Genomic DNA, 23810 nt, shown 5'->3' on the forward strand with positions numbered 1-23810 from the left:
ATTCAGCCAGTCAGAAAGATGCTCCGTCGACAGCGCCCTCTGGTGGGTTTACGCAAGAACAGCAGGCACTCGCGAGAGGAATTTGAGATACAAAAAAGCACATACAGCGGCCTTTCATGGAGTCGCAAAAACAAAAACTGCAAAAATACGTACCTCGTGGGACATATTTTACGCTCTCCGGAAACGTTTACGGGACTACGTTTTCAGGATGAGCCTGGGCTGGATTTAAGTAAACTAAGACACATGGATTGCCAGTTTTGACGCTAAGCATTGAGCTATTTATTGGAATGCATGCAGCATTGTTATTTTAGTATAACCGTATATTGTATATTTTTCATTTTTATTTTACTGTCAATAGTGTATTTTTGAGTAATTTGGTGTTTTTATTTGTTTAATTTTTACTATTATATACAGCATATTAGAGGTGTGAACCTACTCTGGTCTCAAGGTTCAGTTTGGTTAAGATTATCTTGTTATCGATTCGGTTCAATTCGATTTCTTGGTGCATCACAGTACATTGACGATACACTTGCTTTCCATACAAAATTTTTAATTCTACTTCACAGCACAATTCTTGTATTAAAATAACAAATTAAATTAAAACTTATATTTATATATTATTTGTAATACAATTTTGTCCTTTAATACAAGCAGTCAGATATATGAACTGTACTTTTAAAAACTCAAGTACATGCACAGAACAACATGAGCATTTATAGCAAATAAACAAATGTAAATATTCCGCTTTCTGAGCATTGTCAAACAAGTTCTTACACCCCTATGATTGGTCACGCGCTCAACAGAAAGGGCTGTGATTGGCTCTAACGCTTTGGTGCTGTTAACTGATAAGTGACACTGATAAATGGCAGCAGTGATCACAGCTGATCCATGATAGACGCGGTGGAAAAAACTCACTCTGCAGACATGCGCTCATGTCTGTATCCAGAAGTATTGCTGTAACAGCCGAGAGGAGAGAAAACGTTACCTCACGCCAGCAGGTCAAGCATTCCACAGTTAGAAAGACAAAAATGGTGTTTTCTTTTATTTTCTCTATAGCAGTGAAATAGGGGCTTCTGCTCTAACTTCAGTGTCAGTGAAAGACTGTCCAGCAAACACACACAGTGAATTGTGCAGAGATTCTGTGTTTTTAAGTAGATGGAGTGTTTTAATCACTCGCGCTCGCCTCCCTCGCCATAGTAAGCTACCGCAATACAGCGCATGTGAATTAAATGACGTCAGTACTTATAAACCGGTAAGAATCTATTACTGAACGGATGTCGCATTGTCTGCATCTGCATCACGGGGCACCGAAGAAGTATTTTTACATGGTTTGACGAACGTGTGTGACCATTATACACTCACATCTTTTGTGGCACTGTGTGGTTAGATGCTGTGTGAATTCACAGTAGCACTCATTTGTCATATGGTCAGTTCCAAAGCAGAGTGTGTGAACCAAAACGAATCTTATATTTTATTTTTATTTATTTATTTTTTTAATTTATTTATTTATTTTCTCATCAACTTTTTAAGTTTTGACTGAGAGGCCAAAACAGTATGTATTTATATGTGTATATTAGGTATTTGATAAGCATAGTAATATGATTCAATTAGGATGTAAATATTATTGTGTTATTCTAATCTGATTTCCCCTTTAATTGAGTTTGTTCTTCTTTTTTTGTCATTCTACATTCTGCCCTAATCTGCAATCCATTTAATGTTTTACATGAATACTAGTAGGTGGCACGGTGGCTGAGTGGTTAGCACTGTCGCCTCATTGCTAGTAGACCGCTGGTTTGAGTCCCGGGTGGGTCAGTTGGCATATCTGTGTGGAGTTTGCATCTTCTCCCCATGTTTGCGTGGGTTTCCTCCAGCTGCTCCGATTTCTCTCACAATCCAAAGACATGCGGTATAAGGGAACTGGACAAACTAAATTGGCTACACACACACACTAAAGTGTATGTGTGTGTGAATGCAAGAGTGTATAGGTGTTTCCCAGTAATGGGTTGTGACCGGAAGGGCCGTATGCCAGAATAATTAGTAGTTCTAATAGTTCTAGGCATCGGAACTATTAATAACCGTTTTCAAGATATACTGCGGTTTGGAAAAGTCAAGGTTTTAAAACCTTGCTATACTGCTCCTAAGGAATGTGTACGATTTTTTATTTACCTTTTTTTGTTTTCTTTTTTAGAACAACAGTATCTCCAGCAGAAAATGTGTAAATTGTAAATTGAAAATTTGTAAATTGTAAAGAAATCTGTGTTTTTAAGTGTTTTTAAAACAAATGAAGACAACAAGAGTCAAAGATTGATTTAAATTATTTAGCCAGACATGATTACTGTTCCAAAATATTATAAACGTTTCTCAAAATAAGATTTTGAAGTTTTCAAAAGGGAAAAAAGTTGTTGCTTTTTCCCCAGACATTTAAAAAGAATATATTTTAGAGCAGTGATCACAATACCATGAAAACGTGATATTTTTATCCAAGGTTATCATACCGTCAGAGTGTTATACCGGCCCATGCATTTTACTGTGGCGACCCAGATAAATAAGGGATTAAGCCGAAAAAAAATGATGAAAGACTAAATGAATGTAGTAATCAAACCCCCATCCAATAAACTGAAATTATGAAACATTAAATTTAACATTTAAATTCATATAACAACTTATAAAAATTGAGAAAGATTACTGATTTTGAAAAAAAATTCTGCACATTTTCATATCGCAATATGCATTGCAGAAAACAAGAAATTGTTTGTTTTCTTTCTGTATAATGCAGCCTTTCTTTCTTTTCCTTTACATTCCTTTCAAACCAAAAAGAGCACATTCAAGGCAGTCATCTGAATTTTGCAGGGTACAAAAACAGGGCTGGTTTTGCTCTGGGTGTGTTTCACAAGTCTTGTTTTGAATGGACGGCAAACAAACCAGACAGATGGCCAGAGATATATTCAAATGTCAGTTTTAAAGACATCCTGTCGGTGGATATTGTTTCTATATTCAAATCGGGCACAGGGAGATCCAAACCGCATCTACATCACTCGTCTCTGCTCTGCTTCAGAGAAATCCAGGTAGCTTTTAGGAAGAATTGAGAGCGGGCAGCTAATAGGACAGCTATAAATAAGCACAAGGGGTGTCAAGGGTGTCAGGGCTCTAAATGGAATGGTTCAGTCTGAGCAGAGGCCTTTTTAATTAACAGTTCTGCCCTCAGAGGAAGAGGTGGTCGTCACTGTATTAAAGCTAAAGCGGATGGACCTCTGCTCCACACTACATGCAATACACTGGTGTTGTTAAAAGTATCAATATTTCAATGCTGAAATGATTTGAAACAACTGAATTTCACTTCTCTGCTAAGCTTCAATGTACACTACCTGACAAAAGTCTTGTCGCCTATCCACATTTTAGGAACAACAAATATTAACTTTCATTTGGCATCAGAAGTGACTTATATGGAACGCAGGGTCTTCCATTTTACGCTTACTTTACCAAAATAAAATATGATCATGCCTTGATTTTTAATTATTTAATTAGGTCAGTAAGCTCTGACTTTGCTTAGATAAAAGTCTTGTCACTTAACAGAAATAATGTGCAGTATAGAATATAAAGTCATGGTGCAGTGGAAGAATTAATATTGTGTATGACTCCCATGAGCTTGGAGGACTGCATCCATACATCTCTGCAATGACTCAAATAACTTCAAAGTTATTATGGAATATAATATATAACACTCAAAGTCATCTGGAATGGCAAGGAAAGCGTTGTTGCAGGACTCCTAGAGTTCATCAAGACTCTTTGGATTCATCTTTAATGACTCTTCCTTCATCTTACCCCAGACATGCTCAATAATGTTCATGACTGGTGGCTGGGCTGGCCAATCCTGGAGCACCTTGACCTTCTTTGCTTTCAGGAATTTGGAAATTCCCTCTCCTGTGGTTAGTAATGTAACAGGAAGCACAAACGTCTTGATATCTCAGGCTGTTGATGTTGCCATCCACTCTGCAAATCTCTCTTGCACGCCCCATACTGAATGTAACCCCAAACTATGATTTTTCCTTCACCAAACTTGACTGATTTCTATGAGAATCTTGGGTCCATGCGGGTTCTAATAGATTTTCTGCATCAGTTATTATTTGTTGCTCTTACAACTGAGATCGATGACCTCAGGTAGTGTACAGGCTAAAACATATAACGTCAAAATATGCATCTTCTTAAAGTGATTCATTAGTCATTAGCATTAGTCATTAGTTCATTAGCAGTCATTATTATTAAAGGGGTAGTTCACCCAAAAATGAAAATTTACTCAGCATTTACTCAGCCTCAAGTGGCTCAAAATCGTTGAGTTTCTTTTTCTCTGTTGAACACAAAAGAAGATATTTTAATGAATGTTTCGATGAATGCCGTTGACATCCATAGTGGGGAAAAACAAAACTGTGTCAATGACAAAATCACTGCTAAACAAAGATTATTTTATTTTTCTGTGCTGTCTTGAAACACTGTTTTTTAAATCTGTATACTTGATCTATTGTATTGATTTGTGTTAGGATTGGTTCTAATTGTTTGTTTTTGTTTATAACGGTCTTCAACAGTTTTAACATTATGTAAGTGGTACTTTCATCTCTAATACTGAAATTAGAATTGAGATCTGTGAAATTTATTTGATTTAGGCTTGGGTGGTATCCAAATTTTGATACCGTCAAACCTCTTCCCTATTTTACCTCGGTATATGGTTTTACCGTGCATAATAAAAAATATTATGATGTAAGGCTCAGACAGCGTCACTAAACTGTTGCCTAAACCATTCAGAAACTGAATACCGTAAATGCGACCTTAGGTTCGCGGTCACCTGTTTGTTGCACTATTTGCAAATTGTCTTGTTAGTATTAGAGACCTGCGCGGGACTGCAGTTTTTTGGGGAGGAGGATGTGTTCATGACAAGCTGTAACCTATAACAAGCAGTCTGTATAAACACACACACACACACACACACACACACACACACACACACACACACACACACACACATAGACAGCACCAAGCCAGCGATGCACAGCATCATGCTCTCTATCTCTCATTCACACACACACACATAAACACATAAACAGCATCCACGCTCGCTCACTTGGGAACAATATTGTTAGACCGCCCGCTTCCGTTCAAATTACACCAGAGATACCGACCGCTCCCGCGCTTTATTTGGAAATTTATTTCAGCACTGCAAGAAATCTGGTCGGCGGTACAGCAGCAGGAATGCAGTCCTCTAGTTCGTATTTACCATGTCCCCCTTCTCGTTTGGTCGAAACCTGAAATACTGCCAAACTGCAGAGGTTGTGTTCTTTTTGAGACCAGGTCACTTGGTGCACGACTCACCATCCCATCTTACCTCACCTCTCTCTCTCTCTCTCCTCCACACTGTCCCGTGATGACAATCACGCATACACATTTTTAGGCATTAAATAAATAATATTTAATATTTAATACTTTTATTAAAGTGCATTGTTTTTTATGATGGTATAGCAGTTTGAAACTGATACCGTTGCTATTTTTAGATCCCGCGGTATACCATATTACTGTATTACTGCCCAAGTCTAATTTTATTGTTAAAATGTTACATGGCTCACAACATTGTAACAACATTTTTTTTTCAGCTGAGCCAGTGGAAATTTTGACTGGACCAATAGCAAAAATCTGTATCATTGAACCATATTTGAGGTTTTAACATGAAGAAGTGAAGTTTATTTATAAACTAATTTCGAGAGGATCACATGCTTATGATTGCTTGCAGCCAGCCCAGCAATATTCAATTATGAATCACCAATCAGACGATTCCTAAGCCACTATAAATACCCTAATTTCCATATAACAGCCATCTTCGTTTTGAAGATTCCCCCTTCCACCCCTACTCCTCCTCCTTTTCTAGATGGGTGGCACGGTGGCCCAATGGTTAGCACTGTTGCCTCACAGCAAGAACGCCACTGGTTCTAGTCCTTACCAAGCCAGCCGACGTTTCTGTGCGGAGTTTACACATTCTCCCCGTGCTCACGTGGGTTTCCCCCGGGTTCCCCAGTTTCCTCCCACCATCCAAAAACATGCAACTTAAGATAATTGATTAATCCAAATCAGCACCATAGATATGCTCCTAGTAAGTAGTTATCTCTAAAGAGCAATCACTATTTGTTCATTAGTTACTACAGCAGGGGAGTTCTCCAGATCTACCTGAGCTCAAACTCCCCTCTCGCCTTGCAAACGGCAGAGAGCCCCGGGCTCAAGGATCTTATGAGCTTAGGGCTCTCTCCGGGACATCATGCCAAACAAGATTTATAATCAATCATCAGCTAAGTGTGAACTCTTGAAATGAAGAATGCATAAATATTGTCATTTTAATTAATGCTGTGTGGCAATATTTCCCCATTTTATCAAGTATTAATATTTCATCGAAGTTAGAAATTCCAGCATTGTGACCACAGTATAATTTACAGCTACATCACTCCTCAAAGTCACACACGTGTCCCCTGTTTTGATTGAGGGACCCTGGTGAAATACTAAAATATCACAACAAACACTCGCACTCTAATAAGCTTAGAGAAACAGAGGTGGGTGCAAAAATGAGCCAAAGAGGACAAATTGAGGACAAACCGGAAACTGCTGAATCTCATGAGTCATGCAAGATTAAAGGCAATTATGTATTCAGTATGCATGAAGAAAAACTACAGAAGCCTATATTGAGCCTGTTTTGCACTGAATATGAACTATATATATATAACAGTAATTTTACAATAAAAATGAAGCATATGTTTACAACAGACCTTAAAATTTTTTTAAAAAACCTTACTTTTGATAATTTTCTGCCAATCACACTGAGATAGGAGCAAATTTTCACTCTTGAATCTTTATCTAATTATTTTGGAAAATAATTAATTCTTAGAAATTCTAATCTTAAAAATAGTTGATCAGTTGACATCCACAATAACAAGCATTCAACTAACTACTTAACTATAGGGCTGGGCGATAAAATCAGTATCAATTATTATTGACTGAACACCATTGTCAATAGCTATAAAAAAAGATTCGGTATGCAGTTTCGCTATAGTTTCCTTGAAATGTGGCTGTTGAGCGCGCGCCTTGGAAGCAGTGCCAATAAGCTTACACGTCAGTCTCCATTTCCAATGGAGGCGTGCGACTGGCACGATGCACATTTGAGAGTGACGTGCACATGTTGTGCAAGCGGTACGCATGTGAACCTCTCGCATTTTCCAGCCACAGGAATAAGGAATCCATGGGCACGTGCTTGTCACTTTAGGTCAGAATAACAACACATGCAAAAATGAGTGCCGTATAGCAGCAGTAAGGAGATTGTAAATAAATAAATAAGGAAGTAAGAATGTCACCAGAGTGGCTTTTTGGTTTCTTTTCTTGTGCATCCCAGCCACTAGCTCCCCATCTGAAAGATTTTTTAGTATAGGGCATAATATAGTCATTGAACTTCACAATCTATAATGTTGCAGTATGTATTTGAATAATGATGGTTGGTTAATTTACTTAAAAGCTCAGATTTGATTATCATAATTTGTGTTGTTGACAGAGTTTGAGGTTAACTGTATCATTATTGATCTACCTTAAAGTTTGCTTTGATTGTTCAGTATTTACGCTGTACCATTGCACACACTTTGTAACATTTTATCAAGTTTAAGAGTCTCTTTAACACTTATGTTTATTTTATTATAATAAGATATTTTGTTTAAATATTAAAACTATTTGCCTTAGAAATGTTGGTAAATTAAAATGGTTAAAAGTGGTTAAATAAAACAAATCCTAATATTCCTAAATGTATTGTTAAAAATATTCAATAATTATCAATATCGAATGATATGAATCATGATATTGTGATATTTTTTTTTGCAATATCGCCCAGCCCTAACTAACTAAATAACGTTACAACAACAATAATAATAATAATAATAATAATAATAATAATAACAATAATAATAATAATAATAATAATAACAATAATAATAATAATAATAATAATAATAATTAATTTTAAAATATTATTTTTAAGTTACTTGCCAGGGAACTAGAAAGAAATATTTCTTATTTTAATTTAGTTCCAGAGGACTTACTAAAATAACGACAATTAAAATTAAAAAAAGATAAAATTGATGTGTTTCAAAAACAACAAAAATATGACAAAAGCATAAAAGAATTGTTAAAACTAACTATATTTATAAATATAATTATATAGATGTATTTATAAATATGTTTATAATTATATTTATATATGCATATGCAATAACACAATTAAACTAAATAAAATCTTGCTGAACAGATCCAGCATAGAAATATGCAAAAAAAGTGCACTTAAAACTACAACTGCAGATTAACACACGATCGTACTTATAATATTGGATTTGAATGAATGAAGGCAAAAATAAATAGCAGACTTGCTTATTTTTCTTATTTGCTTACTTTCTTATTTCATTCTCCTCATTCCTGGGCGAAAGTGACCCAGACACTTCTCTGTGACATTCATCCAAATAACAAAGAAAAGCAAACAGAGCTGTTGACTCATTGTCACCATCACAATACCAGTGCAGCCCAGAATAGACTGACAGAGGCAGGTGAGTGAAGGGTTAACAGACACACTCCTGTACGCTTTCACCCCCAACACTTCAAAGGAAAGCCGTTTCTCTGCTCGCTCTGTGCATCTGCCAAACCCAGAGCCTCTTAAGAGCTGCTTCTGACTGTTGTGGTTGTAAAAAATAAAAAAATGCACAAAAAAAATTGTCCCGTCTGTGAGCCTTTCAAGTTCAGGGTATAAAAGCACCAGGCCGTCTGCCATTATAATATGCATAAACACACACACACACACACACACACACACACACACACACGCACGCACGCACGCACGCACGCACGCACGCACACACACACACACACAAACAAGCTGCAGCAAAACCACAGCACGAAAAATAGAGAGTTAAAGTCTACTCAACATGTAATGACTCTTCTAATTATGAGAGTGATATTGATAAAAGATTGCATCTGACTAATTAAGACGTTATTAGATTGTCTATAATAGATGACGCGAGGAAAAATCAAAGAGTTTTGGATTCAGTCCTGCTGTTCAAAACACTGGGAAGAACATCAGTCTGCGTGACGAATCGGATTTAATATTGTACCATTGTTTAAACATGTTTGATCAGGAGTTAAACGACTTGGTTCATATCAGGCTGAGGACAATATGAGATTCCTCTCCCCTACCAAAAATAAAGAAAACACATCAAACTTTAATCCTTTATATTTCATTTGAATTGTACATTTACAATGGAGACGGGCATAAATTAGTCATTACATTAAGACTAGTGCTCGTTTTTTTCCTGTAGCTTTCCCAAAACTCAATTTCATATGCGTTTCTAAAGAAAACTCAGTGATCTTCAGAGATTTTGCAGACTTAATACTGTTAAACTTTAAGCTTGAGTCATAATGTTACTTATATACAAACACACTATCTACGTACACCATCCTTCATTAAGAAGAAAGGAAATTATTTTATTCAGGAAGGAGGCTTCAATTGATATTAAAGACATTTGTTTACATGTTTACTTTTAAATAAATGCATTTTTATATTTTTGATACATCAAAAATTGAAATAATTTGACTCTGAATATAGAAAATGTTCATTGAGAAATAAGAAATGGACAGAAGTAATGATACTGAAAATAATAGGAATCAAGGACTTCAGTAATATTGAATTAGCTGTATAATGTTACTAAAATGTAGCACATATTGGAGAAATAAATAAAAAATATTGCTGCACACCAAATCAAATAGCGATGTGGAGTGTGTAAGAATAATGTTGGTTTTTAAAACTTAACAAGTAATTAAATACAATCTGATTGCTTGTATTTTGTTCTATTTCAGGGTTGTCAAAATAATCAATTTTGGTACTAATTTTCCACCATTTCCCACTTACTTATGAGCACTGTAGGGCACGTTTTTGAACGCCGCAGATTGGCCAGTTTGTTCATGTACTCTACAGATATGACTGTGATTGGCTCCGATGGTCATTGCTTCACCACTGTTTACCAAACGCAAACTAAGATAGACATCCGCTAAAGCATTTATGAGCTGCGTCTATCAGCTGATCCATCTATAGACCATTTTGAGGGATGTAAACAAAAACAATGGTCCCAACGTATTTCTTATTTTACATGTTTAATTTCTATACCTCCCAAGAATCCAAAAAGAAACACATATTGATAAATAATGTTATGATGGCTGTTTTAACATTAAGTTATTAATTGCCTCTTGTTACAGTTATGAAATAGTTTGATAACAAGCGGGAAATGTTCATGGGCCAATGACAGAACTACATTGAAGTGTGGCTTATTTATAAACTAATTTCGAGAGGATCACGTGCTTATGATCAACACGGCTGGCTTCTCATTAGCTCCGTAATGTGACCCATTAGATGATTACGGAAGCATTATAAATAACCAGAGTTTTTCACTCCAGTTATCTTCGTCTTGAAGCTTTCCCCCTCCTTCCACCCCTACTTCCTCCCTCTTTTTTAGGGAGACACGGTGGCCCAGTGGCTAGCACTGTTGCCTCACAGCAAGAACACCACTGGTCCAACCTCCTATTAGGCTGGTTGGTGTTTCTGTGCGGAGTTTACATGTTCTGCCCGTGTTTGCGTGGGTTTCCTCTGGGTCCCCCGGTTTCCTCCCACCGTCCAAAAACATATACCATAGCAATAGATTAAACCAAATTATCACCGAAAACAACCCTAGTTTACACTTCTCACGCGGCGACAAGCAGGGGAGTTCTCGAGACCTACCTGAGCTCGAACTCCTCTCTCGCCCTTCTAACGGGAGGAAGCCCCGGGCTCGAGGATATTACGAGCTCAGGGCTCTCTTCCGGGACAGCATGCCAAATACGCTTTATTGATTATCAGCTAAGTGTGAACTCATGAAATGGCCTATAAGCAGATATATGAGAAATCTGCTGACAGATTTCAAATGTTCCAGTGTCCATGTATCTGTGTTTGTGCTTGGTGAACATCAACCGATCACAATCATATCTGTTAAGCACGTGACCATAATGACCAGTCTGCAGTGTTTTAGAATGTTCAACAGCACTCAAATGTTTTTAAATGAAATTGAAATTGATGTTTTTAAAATTTGGTACCAAACACAATTCTTTTGACAACCCTACTTTATTAATCCAAAAAAGAAATCCACATGAATCTAATGCCGTTTAAACACAAATACTTTTTAGTTTTAAAACGCATACAATTTGCTACGGTTACACCTTCTGTCCACACTTTCTGGGTTTTTGAGCCCATTTTCGTTTGAAACCACTGATGCTCTGTGTTAGTGTGGATGGAGGAAATCTGAGACATCTGAAAACGGTGGCGTGGCTGATCTGATTGGGTTTTTTTCTCAACATTAAGTGCACCGCATACGCTGCAGCACATGCCCAAGTGTGTGTGTGGTTCCATGATTGTGTTTTCAGTAGTGTAGCGTGGACGAAGAGCTGTTCAGAAACACTAGTGGTAAAAACCACTAGGGTTTGTTTTTGTGTAACAAACAGGTATGTTGAGTTTTTGTTTATGTTCGCTGATGCTGTTCACTGTTTATTAATCAATAAAAAAAAAAAATATCTCTCCAATACAGCAATTGAGTCTCTTTAGAAGACTTGGATTAAACCACTAAATTCAGCTACTACGCCCCCCACATTACTCACCCTCAGGTCTTATGGGATGTGAGTGACTTTTTACTTCAACGTTAAAAAAACCTTTTTTTGCCATTGTCTTGGTTGATTCACAAACTGCAAGTCAACAACTCACGCATTTTGAGAGTCAAAATAACACATACAGGGTAAACCAAACTAGTGTCACCAGACAAATACACAGTGAAACAGAGACTGCCTGACGTTTTAATGGGCCTTGGATACATTCCTGTACAAAGCTATGCTTCTTCCCTGAGAAACAGGAGTCAACGAGGGCATAGCTGAGAACCACATCTTTAGCTACAGCTCGGAATGCTAAAGAAATGTTTGCACTTTGAAAATCAAGCTGCAAATAAACAATGGACTTCTACAGAGGACACATGACACGAGAATGCATCTGTCTGGCATTTCATCTTTATCAGCACTGGCTCTAACAGCTCATGGATTGAGGCTGCACGTGTAAATACAAGTAAGTCATGAGGGCTGTGATTAAGATGGAGACAGAGATATTGTTATCTAGCAGGTCTCTGTTTTTGGATCTGTTTTTGAGCAGCAGGAGGCCTGTGGGATGCAGGTTGAACAGGCCAAATCTGTTTTTGTGATTTGTATTGTTAATATAAATATGAGCAAACTGTTGGCAGTAGACTAGCTGTCTGTGTTACCCTGCTCTCTGGTTTTCCATCAGTACATCTTCGGGCACCTTGATTCGCAAAACATTAAAGACACTGATGACACAATTACCTGCAGCATAAGTGCGAGGTCCTGTATTAAATATAGCTGGTGTTTCAACAACTCTGCTGTACAATACAGCAATAATATTCACAGTAGTTGTTCACAAGTTCAATGGTGTAACAGAAAATGCTCCTGTCTTTTAGTTTAACTTAGCACAATATAATAAGAAATTAAATAAAACATTTAAAGACAATGACTTATATAATAGCGATTATTAATAACAATTATTAATATCTAACATATATAATATATATATAATAAAGGTGGGATTCTCAAATCTATTGTTGTAATATATTGTTATGATCACCAGCATTCGAGCAGTTGCAGATCGTTGGAGAACTACAATTTGGCCACTGAACTGAACTACAACTACAGTCATGCACCTACCCCTGATGACATACACACAGACACACAGCTGAAGCTTATCACTAAATTATTACCTATAAAGACACGTCTCATTTTCACACACATTGCTGAGTCTTGTTTACATTGTGTAGCATTTATAAGCATTTTTCCTTGTTTGTCTTCCAGTGTTTTGATTCACTGCCATCAAGCCTGACCCTTAAATTTAGTTTATACTTCTGCGTCGAGCAATTGCCGTGAACCACAGCACATTCCTTGTGCGTAGTTGTGTATTTATACTTTTGCGTGCTGTTTGCTCTGCAATAACACTTCCGAAACGCTAGCTGGCAGTAGGTTTTTATGTTCCTCTGTGTCGTGGTTAATCACGAGTGTTTTGTTTTTTCTGAATGCTACCTTAATGAACAAGTAGCTAAAACACACTCATTCAGAGGTGGGAACCGGCGGATGTGCAGCAGGTTTAATCATAAGGTAAACAAAAAACAACAGTTTCCATCTAGAGCTACTTCACGAGACTCGACAGTCGACACTTGTAAACACTCGGTCCAACTGGTTCGCGCGGCTTTCGGTCCCACCCACACTGGTCATAGCTACCAAGCTGAAAAATCACAGAGCTTGCGATACGCGTTGTTGCAATGTGTTACATTTTTTGAGAGGTGTGCATCCGTGTCTGCATCAGCCTTGGTGAGGGCTGCGCGAAGGCTGCAGAAGGTATAAATCAGCCTTTAGCCTGTATTTTAACTACATCTTTTAGATTACCTTTATGCTCCTGTTTCTGACCATTGCCTGCATGACTTCTCTGTAATAAACTGCATCTGGATCCCCAACTCTGTTGTCCAGCGTCCGTCCCTTCCATGACCTATATATAATCAATTAAATGGTTCTTTTGATTGATTGTGATGGAATTATTTATTTGAATTATTGTGCAATTACCCAAAAAAGAATGCATGAAAAACAGAGAAAAAAAGGCTTTTCCGTAGGTAAATCGAGCTCATGATTTACAGTGCATTCTTGGAATTTCTAGGATTCAAAAGCTTCTGTTTACTGGAGAAAAAAAGCCTGACAGTGAGTAAGTGTGGTTTTCCCCTATAGTTGCCAATGCAACATTTTTTTGTCAACCTGAAGTGCTAAAATATCTAAAATATACCTAAATAATTCAAAAACAAATAAAAACAACCTCTAAACTGAAACGAGTATTTAAACCAAATAAAAATAATCAAGTTATTCCAAAATAAGATAATCAATTACACTAAAATAACTCTATTTCTGACCAAAATCCTTTTAGGGCAAGTCGTTTCACGTGGCAGCCATATTTGAAATGCCTCTCAGGCAGTATGCTCGGGCATTCTGTCTGAATAGGGAAACATCAAATTCTCCAAAACTGTTTGCCAAGCTTATGGTCACATTACATATTTGGAATAACCAAACTTAAACAACTGTTTCATAAGTTTCGCTTCAAAATGTCCGAATCAAACAAAATTTTCCAGGTAGACCGAGCTAATATCCATGCACATTCTGAAAAAATGAGATCACGACACCAACCTTATTTATGGTCATTCTACAAATCATCATCCTCTGAATAATGACTATCTGATAACGCTGATCTACTGAAGTAATCCACAACTTGGTCTTGATGGCGAATCTCCTCCAGAAATGACAGCGACTCTTTGTTTACAAGTTTGTGGGCCTTTGAGGTTTGACAGGACGGACTATACCTCGCGTTCGTTTCATACAGATTACAAAACCAAAAAACTTTTGTTTTCCAGTGCACTTGGTTTATTTAAATCCACAGATTTCAAGCTTTATGTGTATATATTTATTATGTCTGTGAAGCACGTTTTTACTGAGATTGCAGTGCATTTGATGACTACCAAACTGTCATTAAAACATACATCTTCCAAGCTTTTCCCTGGAGAAACGTCAGTTTATAGCAAACAATAATTGTCTCCTGTACTAGGAGGCGGGGCTTCATTCGCCATTTTGACCGTTACACTTTTCCCCATTCAAAACTATACGACTGACATGTCTTGTTTATAGTCTTTGGTCTGACTTTGTAGTGCACAGGTTCAGAATAGCACATAAATCATAATATGAACAAAATGTATGTGTCCTTTAAAACTATAAAATAAAAAATAAGAGTCTAAGTGTAGCTCAAATAGTTGAGCACAGCTTCAAAATGTCAAGGTCATGAGTATGATTCTTGGAGAAGCCATAAAATGTTCCCCTTAAACGTAATGTAAGTCACTTCAGTTAAAAAAAAACATCTGCAAACGTAAAATGTATGTAAGGTAAAAGTGATCACTGCTGCAACCTAAAACTACCCTTACAACATGTCGCATTAATAAGGCACGCCAAACATAATACAGGACACACATGGAATTTCCTGAAGCCACAAATGAGGCATCACCGTCAACTGAAGCCTTCTAAAATTACAGCGGTTTAGCATTTAGCACTCCTGTTTCCCGTAACTTTGTTCGCAGACACTATGAGTCAATCTCAAACTACAAGCGCAAACAGTAAATGCAGGCCAATAGGTTTCAAAATAAACTGTTTGGCTGAGCCCCAAGACAAAGACGGTTATGCCATTATGTCCTTCACATAAGTACTCCATAGAGTGACAATTTTGAGGCTAGTTTGAATGACAGATCTGTTTTCCCAGAAAGCATCAGACCCAGCAGTTTGCACTTCATTTTCTGCAGACTAAAATATGATCGAATAAAGCTTAGCACAGCATCTCTTTAGCATAAACCATCAATTACACGCCATTCCATTTTGTTTTCATTTTCGCTCTAAAGGCAGGATGCAAATTCACTTCACAATATGCTTACTTTGATTAAGAATTATTTGCTGTATAATTAAGCAGATGCAAACTGATCATGTACATTATGTATGTGTAGAATTAAAGAGAATTTAATCCGACTCCATCTGCATCAGACCCAAGTACGTGACAGACACACTTGAAATAGCGCCAAAACAATTTATCTAAACTTTAGCAGCTGCATAAATGAAAGGACGCCTACTAGAATGTAAAGCACCAAATAGCAGGCGTCAATTGATAACATTAGAACCGGTACTTTTCTTTATGTATATGACCACTGACTCTCAGCTCCTTGTTGAACTTCAGATGTGTTTATTGGGTTGTATGTTATTTAATCACAGTTGTTGTATTGTAACTACACACTTATTTCCATCTACCTATTTTTATACACATGGATATGTGCATATCTGGGTATATGCAGGAATCTTAAAGATAATTTCAATACCTTTTTAAGAGTTTTTAAAGACTTTCTCAAAATATTTTAAGATCTCATCGCAACTTCAAGTTCTAATCAGTATCAAACATTTAACTTAATAAACAGTTGTAGTTAAATAAATCAATGGAGCACAACCATGCAACAGAACTCAGATAAGCTTGAAAGAAACAAAGCTTGAAAGAATAAATGACGTGGTTGTTTTCATCAACAGGCTTCAGCCACTGTTTAAACTCGTCTTTCTCCAACCAGGAGTTCGCAAACTTTCACTCTATGGTTTCGCCACATGTGGAGACCTACCCTACCTAACCTTCCCGCGTTTGTCGCAAATTACGTGACATCACCTGGACGGAGTAGCTTGGCCGACGCGCCCCGGCGCGAACCAATCGTGTAGATCGAGCACGCCGTTGTTAATATTAGGAGGAAAATAAATATATTTATGCTTTTTTTGGAGTCAAACACTGTACAACGCTTAAACTAAATTTAAGACCACATAAAAACGCGATAAAGACTTTTTAATACCTTTTAACGGCGTTAATGTTCTCATAATTTATTTATCAACTTTTAATACTTTTTAAGACCCTGTGGACATCCTGGCATATAAAATACATAACAGAAATGTCAAGGTGGCCATACATTTTGAAAATGTGAATAAAAAACTTGCACACAACTGAGTAAGAAAAGTAAAGGAAAAAAACACATAAACTATGATGGAATAATACAGCATTAACAGACAAACCAGTGGGCCAATCACATTGTAAAATATATGATAGTCTATGCTGCCCCAATCAGACACACCAGCACTAGCTAATCAAGCTCTTACTGGGCTTTCTAGAAACATCCGTGCAGGGCTGCATCCGAAAACGGCTACATGTTTTATGCGGTATTCTAGACTGTGCATAAATCTAATTCACATATTTGGATGGTGTATGTATGTATATATATATATATATATATATATATATATATATATATATATATATATATATATATATATATATATATATATATATATATATATATATATATATATGTGTGTGTGTTTTTATAGCAGAAATGCATGGAGGTGTGTAATAATTAGGGTTGCCTTTGAGGTCAGCCAACTGGTTTATACATTCACAGACATTTTTATTGTCACATGATCTCCTATAACAAAATCACATGACTTTTTTAATGCACATACTGGAATTTGATCAGTAAAAGTGTTTTCATTTTTACGCTCATCTTTTCTTATCGAATAAAAAGTTTATCCTACTCAGTTATACGAATACGTTTTAATGTGCATTTTAAAAATCTATGCGCATCTTGGAGTTTCCATCAACTGTTTTTTATGTGCATATCCAAAATGCGCATAAAAATAGGTGAATGGAAACATAGCTACTGTGAACATGGAGATTGTACACTCAAAAAGTTACTTTTGCTGCTTGTTCAACATACTTATGTAAAATGATTTGAAATAACACAATTCTTAAGGTTTTTTGGGACAACTTAATTGTTTTATGTTCAATCCACTTCAATTTGTGAAACGATTAAGTTAACTTAATCAATTTGTGTTGAGACAGCATGAAGGAGTTGTGTGAAACCCAGCATTTTTAAAGTGTGGTGTACACATTGAGCTTTTAAAAGCTTAGCTTTAATGAGTCATTTGAACCTGAAACTTAACAAACTGATATTTTAAAGAGTGTATAATTTGCCATTTCACAAAGGAAGTATCAAAAATGGTACCAAAAAATATGACTGTTATATATACTCTTCTGAAACCAAACTATCTTTGCCTGACAGACAAGTGAATTTAGGTTATTATGCACTTAAATTCATGATTCTGCCTCATTTTTAAAGAATGATAGCTTCAGAACCCATTCAGTGTACATAATTGTAAATATAATTGTAAATAAAAGAGCAGCCAGCATATTGCTTCAAAATATCTTGCTTTGTATTCTAAAGAATAAAAGCTATGACAGGTTTGGACATGAGTGTCTGTAAATGACAGAATTGTCACTTTTGGGTGAACTGTTCTTTTAATTAAGTTATTCTGCCCAGCTACCTTTTAGAGGGTGCAAACACTGAATGATTATTCCTCTATGGACATGCCTCTGGAGGACAGCTATAAATATACCAGCATGCAACAGTGCCGATTAAAAGCAGACAATGAGCAACAGGAAGCGATTTTGAGGAAAGGTCAGGCTAAGATTACATGGGTGGAGGGTAGCATGGTGACTGTTGGTGAGAGCTCCTCTAGTTTAGTGGCCCTTCAGCAGGTGACTCTTTTGTGGATAAACAAACAGGACCCTATGCTAGAATACACATTAACTGGTCAGGGAATTAACATTTCATTAACTTAACTCTTGATAATTTATTCAAAATTCCAGAGCACTTAAAGGGTTTGATCACCAAAAAATGAAAATTAGTCTATGATTTACTCACCCTCAAGACATCCTAGGGGTATTTGCGATATTTAAAAAATATGCTCTTGCTCTTTCAAGGTCTACAATGGCAACTGGCTGGTGTATATCTTCAACAGTCCAAAACAAGTCCAGTAAAGCGCATCCATCCATAATAAAAGTGCATCACATGGCTCCGAAGGGTGAATAAAGGTCTCTTGCATCAAGTGGATGCATAATATTTATGTTTAAAACCATATAAACAGTTTTGTGTAACTTCTGCTAACTGTCTGTCATCCATGCATTAAACAGAAACACAGTTCAGTGCTCAATGGCACACGTGTGCTCCATGATTCAAAAGTGTCAGGCACTTTTTATTATGTATAAATGGGACTTAAAGCGTGATTTTTAAAATAACTCCCAATTGGATTCGACTGAAATAAGAAAGCAAATACAACTAGGATGCTCAGAGGGTCAGTAAATCAAGGGCTAATTTTCATTTTTGGGTGAACTAACCCTTTAATATATCGTTTGTCCCAAGAATAAACTCTCAGCTTAACCTCTGAACAGAAGCCCTGGCTGAGTCTTCTACAAGACAAGAGGGTGTGTGCTTAAAAGGATATTGCATTTCCTCTGAGTTACAAAGTCATTGTGAGAACCGGCACTCTCCTTCCTTTAAGCATTACACATATTACTCAACTTTTCATCTTTGGTCTGTACAGTACCACTGGAGTGCAGCCATATGAACTGGTTTTGTTATGGCTGGAAAAAACTTTTTAGCAAGTGACTGATCTGCTTTATTACAGTTATTCAGTACAGCTTATAAGATTCAACCAAATGTTCAAATGCTCAGGGCTTCAGTGCCTAGATTTAAACATAGAGCGAAGTAAACACCAGAGTTAGGAACTATTCTCAAGGCACTCAAACTGACATGAATTAAACCTTGAGCATTTAAGTCAGCTTATCCCTTAAGCAGAGCCATGTTCCCTTAGTGTACATCTTAAATTCTTTGCCAAAAGCTGCTCCTTGAACTGTCACATGGAAATCTAAAAATACGGTTCCTCTCCCTCATAACAACCCTGACAGGTAAACTACTTTAAAGGTGTTTTCTGTAAGTTCTGGTTTAGTTAGTTCTAACATGTCGCAATGGCTGACTATGACTGTTTAACAGATTGGAAATATGCTGATTCATGCCATCAATCTTTTGTCGTGACATTAACTTTTATGGCTGTTTTTGTAAAGCACGTCATAGAGTAAACCAACACACACTGTAAAAAATAAATCTGTAAAATTTAGAGTAAAAAAAACGGCAGCTGTGGTTTCCAGTATTACACTGTTAAAATCACGGTACAACCCGTATAAGTAATTCCTAATTTTTACAGTAAACTACCACATTTCATTAATTTATAGATGTAACATGTCTGTATTTTGAATTACCAACATCTGCACATCTTTTGTTACACAGTTAGACACGTTAACACAACCATATGCAGGTGGTGATGAGAAAGTTACAAAATGAACCAATCCTCATACAAACAACTTTTCCCACAAGCAGAAAAGTGTATCAGTGTATAGAAGGTGCTCAATGTCATTCACACAGCTACTAAACACCAGTATGGTAACACGCATAAAATTAAAGTCATGAAATAAACATTGTTTATCAACATTAGATGTAACATAAATCTCTAATGTACATAACTGATGGGGAAACAACTAAAAAGACCCATAATAATGTCAACAAAAAGAAAAATTCTGGGAAAGTCAATTTACAGTTATTTGTCGTATATATTAAGGAAACATACTGTTAACCAGGTTACGCATTTTTACTGTGGCATTTTTACAGTTTTTTACCATTGAAATCATGGCCATTTTTTACAGTGAACATTCATAATTATTTATCAATTTTGGTAAACTGATATGATATCATTCTAACATTTTCCTATGATCTTTATGGGTGGATTTGGAACGAAGCTTTATGTTCATTTTTTTCTTATTGTACACTATTGTTGGACTCCGGAGTAGTCACAGCCATCGTCTGGAAACGGTGCTAAAATGCTAGAGCTGTGGTGATAAAACGAATCAATGAGATGATTGACCACTTATATGACTCAGCCAAACAAACAAGTGCTATTCCTTCTGAGCATTTGAACATATGCTTAAAAACTAGCCTAGCAAGGGTGTCCAAACAGAGTCTTGGAGGGTCGGTGTTCTGCATAGTTTAGCTCCAACTTCCTTCAACACTCCTCCCTGAAGTTTCTAGTATACCTAAAGAGCTTGATTAGCTGGTTCAGGTGTGTTCAGTTGGGGTTGGAACTAAAATATGCAGGAGACCGGCCCTCCAGGACTGAGTTTGGACCCCCCTGGCCTAGAGCACCTGATGTTAATGCCGAAGTTCTGAATCAATTTAATAGAGAATCCCAAAGCATGACAAAAATCTCAGAATCATTTTCACTTAACAGATGTATCGCCACAGCTCTAATAAATGCACTTTGCTCATTCAATTCTGTAGCAACATTTTAAGGCTTTTAGCAATTAAAGAAATCAATGAATCTAGCGACTTCTTGAACAGGACTTATCGATATGACATCATCTGCCATTTATCATGCAGACTTCAACTACTTTCCACTGAAAGCTGTTGCAACAATTAGTAGTGGTATGGGTGCCATAATTACCCTATTTTATAGATTACAACTTATAGAAACTGTTCATATTCTAGTACAACTCAAAATACAAGCGTTTTCTGAGCTATTGCTTGTACCATGTGACCACTAAATCACCTGACTGTCACATATTCATTAAGATTCTAAGTGAAGACGTTAACAATAAGTCCATACAAATGACTAATTGTAAGTCAGCCGACATGAACAGCTGGTGTTGTCATCTCAAAATAACAGTAAGGTGTGAACTTATGCCACAGCTAGTCATGTGACAAACATGGCGGCACCTATGAGTGGTGGACCAGCTCTGTGTGACATAATAACAAAACTTTTTTATATTCAGCGTCCTGTGTATGTATTTTAAATCTTCATATCTAGCACAACATTATAATAAACTTCCAAAATGCACATGGGTATTTATAGATTATAAAAAGTTTTTGTTTAGATTTACATAAACATTAGGTTACTGTTGAAGAGCACTTTTGAAGTCGTCAGAAGAAGCATTATTTAGAGCATTCTCTGTTAAAACAGAAGTTGTTCCACTCACCAAACCACGCCGAAAGCTCCGTATCCGATCGGTCTATCCGGCTCTATATCCAGCTGTTGTTGTAAGTGATGCGAGTGTTGGTGGTGGTGATGGTGCACCTTCACAGCGGCCGCAGCGGCGGCTTGCACCTGTGCTGGGGCTGCAGCGGCCGCCGGCCCCGGAGCTTGTCCAGGAGCGGGCGAGGGGAAGTACGGCTGCTGCTGGCTCGGGTTCAGCATCACCGCCGCCGCCGCAGCAGCAGCAGCGGCCGCGGCCGTGGAAGCGTGCTGCTGTACGGGGTGCACGGCGGCGGCCGAGCCGGGGTGCTGGAGGTGATGCTGGCCAGCGTGGTGATGGTGGTGGAGGTGGGCGGGTGGCGGGAGATGGGGCAGCTGGTGGTGATGGTGCGGGTGATGCGCGGCCACTGCCGCGGTGCCGCCGTTATACGCAGCCATCATTTTCGCGGCATTGGAAGCCGTGGTTCCGCACAGAGCCATTCACTCACTCAACAGCCCGAAATGAGAGGTGGAAAAACAAAACAAAGAGGCGAACGAGATGGAGTGGGAGGCTGCCAAGATGTCAAACTCTCATTTGGCCGTCATAGAGCCAAACGACGGGTAAAATCAGAGCATAAATGTCCGGCATACATCAAGACGAGAGTGAAAAGGTGTCATACTAACAACTCTTCAGCTTTGATCTGACCTACTTCGGAGAATCTTTACGCGTTGTATGTTTCAGACTAGCAAAATGAGAAGCGCGGACATCCAAGAATCCTCTCGCGGAGGGTAAACAAAAGAAAAGTAAAAAAGGAGAGAGGGATTAAATCAAAAGAATGCGCTGCCCCCATAATAAATCAATTCCGCACGGCCTTAAATCTCCCTCATGTTGGAGGCATGAGGAGCACCTTGCTTCGGCTCGAAACTCGGACTTACGCGGAAAGAAGGGAAATTAGGCGAACAGTACAAGTTACGGGGGAAATGCAACATTCATCTTTTGGATTTCTTCATATTTGCCATTTTGGGCTCTTCCAGCCCTGTTTCCACCGCCAGGGCTGCATGCAGTTTGCAGAAGTTACGCGGATCTCAATCAGGCCACCGCTGCTGCTGACTTGGTACTTGCTCGCCAGCTTACTTGTTTACATGTACATTAAAACGCGCAATTCTCCCGCACGAAAAGACTGCTACACTGTATCGATCCGGGAAGCTTGTTTTGCAGTATGGCGCTCTATTGCCGCTTTCTGTTGCGCTCGAGCCCTCCTGCTGTAGATGGATAGCTGCTCCAGATCCTCTCCAAATGTCAAAATCCCATCGAAACACCCATCACGCTGATCAACAGAGCAATCCGTTTTCCTGGAACAAGGAAAACATTCTTCCGAAGCCCTTCAACTTATTTTCCCCATCGATAGCGATGCGCTCGTTCACCGGCGTGCCGCGGTCGTGCTCTCGAAATCGTGGGCATGTATACATCCAGTGAAGAAGAAATCAAAAGAAAAACATCCACTGTTCCTTGCAGCCAGAAAACAGGCGGCCAGCGTCCTCACCCCCTCGCCGGATGGTGCTGCCAGGACCTGGGAAGGCACACGCGCAACCCTGCCGTCTTGGGTACCCGTCTATTCCTCGTCCGATGACAGCTCTCTAGCCCAATCACCTCGCGGCTCTGAAGCAGCACAGCCAATCAGCGGACAAAAGGAAGAGACGCAGGTCCAGTCATAATAAACAGGCCCTTGTTGCATGTGGAAGCAAGCGCCATTACGGCTACAGCATACTCTAAAAGACAGTGCGAGTCTATGGAGCCGTTGAGCCGAAATGGAGAGCGAGGGGGCCCACTTACCCAGAGCTATTACGCGAGACATGCCATCCAATTAGCACCTGCCATTGAAGTGAGTCTCTCGTCTGAAAGGAGAGACATGATTCGCTGTCTAATGGTTTTTCAAATCGAAGGCAAAATGCAGAGTAACAAGGACGGTCAAACATTATACAATATTTGTTATAGATTACAGTTTGCAAAGTTGATAGCTGTTTTCCCTCTACATTAACATACGCTTTATTTGAGTGATGTATAATATTCATAATAAATAATCTGTCAGTGTGTTTAGTTAGAATACATTTCTAAACTTAATTATTAGTATAAATATTACAGAAACACTCACCACTTGACACTTATCATCTATCACTTATAGGTA

The 23810-nt window shown here is 37.9% G+C and overlaps 1 protein-coding gene across 1 annotated transcript in view; it reads right to left on the minus strand.

Moving 5' to 3' along the window:
* The window catches only part of nlk2 (nemo-like kinase, type 2), a 143911-nt gene extending 120681 nt beyond the window's left edge, over positions 1-23230 (minus strand). The window contains exon 1 of the mRNA XM_056474539.1: positions 21650-23230. Within this exon, the coding sequence (XP_056330514.1) occupies positions 21650-22125 (476 nt within the window). The 5' untranslated portion in view covers positions 22126-23230. The remainder of the gene's footprint in view (positions 1-21649) is intronic.
* Between the last annotated feature and the right edge of the window lie 580 nt (positions 23231-23810).

Source organism: Danio aesculapii, chromosome 15 (assembly GCF_903798145.1).
Source record: "Danio aesculapii chromosome 15, fDanAes4.1, whole genome shotgun sequence".
Classification (NCBI taxonomy): Eukaryota; Metazoa; Chordata; class Actinopteri; order Cypriniformes; family Danionidae; genus Danio; species Danio aesculapii.